Source organism: Lathyrus oleraceus, chromosome 5 (assembly GCF_024323335.1).
Source record: "Lathyrus oleraceus cultivar Zhongwan6 chromosome 5, CAAS_Psat_ZW6_1.0, whole genome shotgun sequence".
Lineage (NCBI taxonomy): Eukaryota > Viridiplantae > Streptophyta > Magnoliopsida > Fabales > Fabaceae > Lathyrus > Lathyrus oleraceus.
The window spans coordinates 290,929,947-290,934,979 of NC_066583.1; the positions used below are offsets into that span (position 1 = coordinate 290,929,947).

General features: G+C 33.3%; 1 protein-coding gene across 1 annotated transcript; it reads right to left on the reverse strand.

Moving 5' to 3' along the window:
- Positions 1-2,104: 2,104 nt before the first annotated feature.
- On the reverse strand, positions 2,105-2,869 carry LOC127083992 (RING-H2 finger protein ATL66). The gene has a single exon (XM_051024355.1). It carries the CDS (start codon positions 2,706-2,708, stop codon positions 2,184-2,186), a length of 525 nt encoding a protein of 174 aa, XP_050880312.1. The 5' UTR covers positions 2,709-2,869; the 3' UTR covers positions 2,105-2,183.
- Positions 2,870-5,033: the final 2,164 nt, after the last annotated feature.

A 5,033-nucleotide genomic window follows, 5' to 3' on the forward strand; every position in this document is an offset into this window, starting at 1 on the left:
ACATAATGCACAAAATGAAAAACTAAGTTTAGAAAATGCCCTAATCAAACACATGAAGAAAGTGAACGGTAACGATGGAGAAGAGAAATACCTTAAAGGTGACGGTAACGATGGAGAAGAAAGTGAACAGTGACGGTGGAAGAGGTTAACGCAGTGAACGTGAACGGTGATGGAGGGAGAACGAACGGCGACGATGACGGTGAGGGAGGGAGAACGAACGGAGGACGAGAGTAATCGGAGTAGAGAGTAATCGCAGTTGAGAGAAAACCCAGTTACGTAAACGAAATAGCTTATAGAGAGGGAAAATAAAGAGACATGCAGTATATGTTATAATTTTAATGTTTACTAAAGGGGACCTTAGAGAGCGCTTTTTTAAAAAAAGCGCCCTCTAAAGGGGGCCTAAGAGGGCGCTTCTGAAAGCGCTCTCTAAGGCTTTCCAAAAGCGCCTTCTAAACTGGAAATGTACATGGACTTAGAGAGCGCTTTTTCAAAAGCGCCCTCTAAGGGTAACCTTAGAGGGCGCTTTCACAAAAGCGCCCTCCATTGTTGTCCCTCCATTTTTTTTTGGCTTCACTTTAGAGGGCGCTTTGTTACAAAAGCGCCCTCTAAAGGGGGCCTAAGAGGGCGCTTCTAAAAGCGCTCTCTAAGGCTTTCCAAAAGCGCCTTATAAACTGGAAATGTACATGGACATAGAGAGCGCTTTTTTAGAAGCGCCCTCTAAGGTTACCCTTAGAGGGCGCTTTCAATAAAGCGTCCTCTATTGGTGTCCCTCCATTTCCTCATTATTTTTTCGCTTCACTTTAGAGTGCGCTTTGTTACAAAAGCGCCCTCTAAAGTGCGCTGTCTATTCCAATAGTATGCTCCTTATTTTTTCTCTTCACTTTAGAGTGCGCTTTTGTAATAAAGCGCCCTCTAAGGGGCGCTGTCTATTCCAGTTTTTGGCGTAGTGGTTGTACCAAAAAAAACTTCAAAACATATGTTTTATTAATTCAATTAAAAAATATTTTGATTTTACTCACCAAATATTTTAAGAATAGATACGAGCAACTCCTTTTAAATTAGTCTTATCTAAAAAGAAAATACTTTTTTTCTATTTCTATAAAGGTAAAGGAATGGCTTTTTCTTGATTCAATTAGACAATGCCCTACTTTCGGTTTCCAGTCAATGTACATATGCCCAAGTCAAATACTTTTTTTCTTATTTCTAATCTCAACTTTAAATCAAAAATGTTCTTCTCATAATAATCCAAACATATCAAGCTGAACACAAACGAACAGTGAAGTTGCTTCACGGAACTATCACATGGTACAGGGACCCATATTCATGTCAATAATAGTAATAATCATTAATCAATCAATTATTCAGTTTACTCTAAGTTTCCGCAATGAATGCTACTGGTTCATCAAAGTAACAACACTTCAAGTTCAATTGCTTTTAACGTAAATAGATGCAGAAAGGAAACGTAAACTTAGTAGATAAGAAAGAATAAAGAGAGGTAATCAGTTTTGGTAATGATTCTAATAGATGCACCCAACTTCAAATTCAAAATTATTAGCACTTGAATTGTGATATATCGAATATGGAATAGTGTTAGGTACACATCATATTTATTATGACGATTCATATTTTTTTGAGACACTATTTCAGTTACAAAAATCGTCTCAATTCCACCAATGTAACACATACTAAGAAACAGGACCACGTATCCAATTAGTAGACAAAATCACAGCTGACTCAGAAGTCCAACTTCTTTCAGGACTTTTATCAAACAAGTGGTCCTCATACCAGCATTCTCTTTTTCTTCATGTAATTTTCATTCAACCCTATATTGCTACAATCCAACATGGAAACATACCATAATTTAACTACTATATACAATGGATATCACCACTTTTATCACCTAATTTCATGTGCAATTGTCTAATTAATGTTTACATCAACCTAAAAAAATGGGTCGCATTTGGTGAAGGCTAGAAATTTGAAGTGTGTTTAGGTACTAACAAATTTTCTTACATCAGTTCAGGTAGAGTTTTGTTTTGACATTCAAGATCCTTAGATTTAGTGTACAGTATAATATTTTTACAAGTATTTACAAAAATTGTGATAAATTACTAAAAGCCATAATTTTTATTAATATTTGTAAAATGAGATTAAGAGCCAGAAGTAAAATGGAGAAGTAGTAGCTAGAATTGGATATCAATTCTAATGGCCGGTTCCTGAATCAAAATCTTTGGAAAAGAAGATTCAACTTTGAGAGAACCTCTACAAAGTGGACAACTAGATTGATGAGTTAACCACTTATCGACACAGTCGCAATGAAAATAATGTTCACAACTGGGTAGAATCTTCAGTTTCTCGCCGTCTTTGAACTCTCCGAGACAGATACAGCACTCGGTGTCTTCCCACGCGCCGTTTTCTGGGTCTGCCGGTGTCTGGTGAAGAATAATCGGAAGTTTCTTGATGGAAGCAGGGTCGAGTCCCTGAGGTGGAGGAGGCGGCGGCGCGTGGATGGAGGCGGAGAGTGTAGTGGTAGTGACGTGGGAGTGGTAGCGACAGATCCAGCGAGTGTAGAAGAAGAGAACGATGACGAGAAGGAAGATGGAGAAGAGAACGATTATGAAGAAGAGTGTTCTGCCTCTGAATTCGAGGTCTCTCTCGTCTAACTCTGCGTAGTGCCAATTCAATGAATGGGAGTTTGTGGTAGACATGGTGATGTAGAAATGGAGGTTGCGGTTGCGGTGGTGAACGGCGGAGCAAAGGTGCAACGACGGTGTTGCATTAGAATAGAATAAATAGTGTTGTTACGAGAGACTCTGTTTTCTTGCTGCAATTAGTAACTGAAACTAAGTGGGAACTAGAAACGAATGGATAACGGTATTTATAGTTAAGTTTGGTTACTGGTTTACTCGCAAATTTGGCGCGTGAGGAAGAGTGAAACTTTATTTTAATTTTATGAATATGAATTATAGAATAAAGTGGGAATAAAGAAAGAGAAAAGAATTAGAAAGTGTGATTTTGCTGGTAAACATCAACGGTATTGCATTTGCAGCGGGGTTCACCGACATGTCGTTTTAACTTGTGATACATTATGGGCAAATGGGATTGGATATGATATGACAATATGTTTAGTGTATGTATATTTAATAGGACTCAGATTGCTTGTTGTTTGGAGTGGAGTTCCAACTTTTTATACTTTATTTGCATACTCCGTTAAAAACGGTATTGGTATTAAAAAGAGTTTCATATTTTTTTGGAAATCATGGCTAAAATGATTTATACAGAAAAGCTTATATTTTTTAATTTAGTGAAATGTCTTTTCCAAAGCACAAAATTGTGATAACTTTTCATATCTAAAATAGAGAATATGTTGTAGATGCGAGAGAGATTGAATACACATACACATGTTCCATATCAAAAATATACTTATAAAAAATTAATCTATAATCTATTAATCATTAATTATTAATAGTATAAACAATGTTATTTTTTAGGATACGTACAATTTCATGTACAATTCCACGAGACGTTGACAATTATTCCAACCATTATAATTTCTACTCATAACATAAGTCTTTTTGGGCCTTACAAAAAAAATCTTTGAAATAGAAGAGAAAGATACAATTTAAATGTATTGTCTATTAACAATAGAGATAACAAAGGAAGGAAAAAAAAGAAAGATAATAGAATTTCAATAGTGTGAATAATACAACTTATAAAGATAAGAGTTACAAAAAAGAATCTATATATATATATATATATATATATATATATATATTTTTTTTTAATGGTTTGACAAACAAAAACATATTCAACAGTAAACAATGTGAATTTGAAACTCTAACACTCATCTTTAAGCTAAACATTTTTAAATTGTAAGTTTATTATAAAATTAATCTTAAAAATAAGAGATGAAATCAAATCAATTAATATCATTATCAACAGACGGAACCATCAAAGAGAAGAATCGTTGTAGAGAGATGTAAAAAACAAATATAGAAGTCAAAAGAGAGAGGAGGGATCACCAAAAGGTGAAAACCAAATCAAACAAACCAATCCAATCCAAATCAAACAAACATAGAGAGAAGTCAAACAAAATCAAACTAAAATAAACCAAACAAACATAAAATCAAAATCAAAACATAGAGAGTATATGACCAATACCAAAATTAACGATGAGAGAATCAACTAAAGTCATTGATGATCAACTGTTGATCTTAAAATACAGAAAATGAGAGACGATATCGCAAGAACAATTTAGCGATTCAATAGAATTTTTTTTCTTCAATAGAACCTATCATTAAAAAAAAAATCAAAACAAACACATCTCAAACTTTTGAAAACTCGAAAAACATAACTTATAAAACTAAGGGTTACAAATAGAATTTATATAATAAAAAATAAATAGACTAAACTACCCTTAATTCAATTATAAAATAAACTCATTACATATATCTAACACCACCCACGCCAATAAATATATAAATTTGTTTACTTGTCATCTTTAGAGTCACCATTTTAATCCATATCAAATCGGTGGTGCACTAGGTATAGTTATTTGGTTTAATTCCTTAGGGAAAAAATAAAAACACTTTTTATTTATGGATCTTATAAAAAAAACAATCAAAGTTCATTCCGTCAAACTAAACGCTATTATGTTATTGATATCAACAAATCAAAATAAAAGATTCATTATGACAATGAGTTTGATTTTGTTTACCCTTTCTAGATAAAAAATTCATTTTGACAATAAGTTTGATATCAACAAATTTTAGGTAAGTACTAAGTTTCCTTTTCTTTACCCTTTCTAGATAAAAAATACTTGTTCATATAGGAAGAAAATGAATAAAATGGAATAAGATTACATCTGAATGGGTTTTTAAAACTAGAATCCACCAATTTGTTACTAACTTGAAACATGGATTTCATTTAATCTTTATTTAGACATGGTACTTTAAAAGCATACCAACAGAATTAAAGGTTGACCATACAAATTATCTTGTCAATTTTACTATAATTCACCCTGAGTGTGAGTC

Excerpts from the sequence above, each read along its gene's own strand:
- LOC127083992 (XM_051024355.1), bottom strand. The coding sequence starts at position 2,708 with ATGTCTACCACAAACTCCCATTCATTGAATTGGCACTACGCAGAGTTA.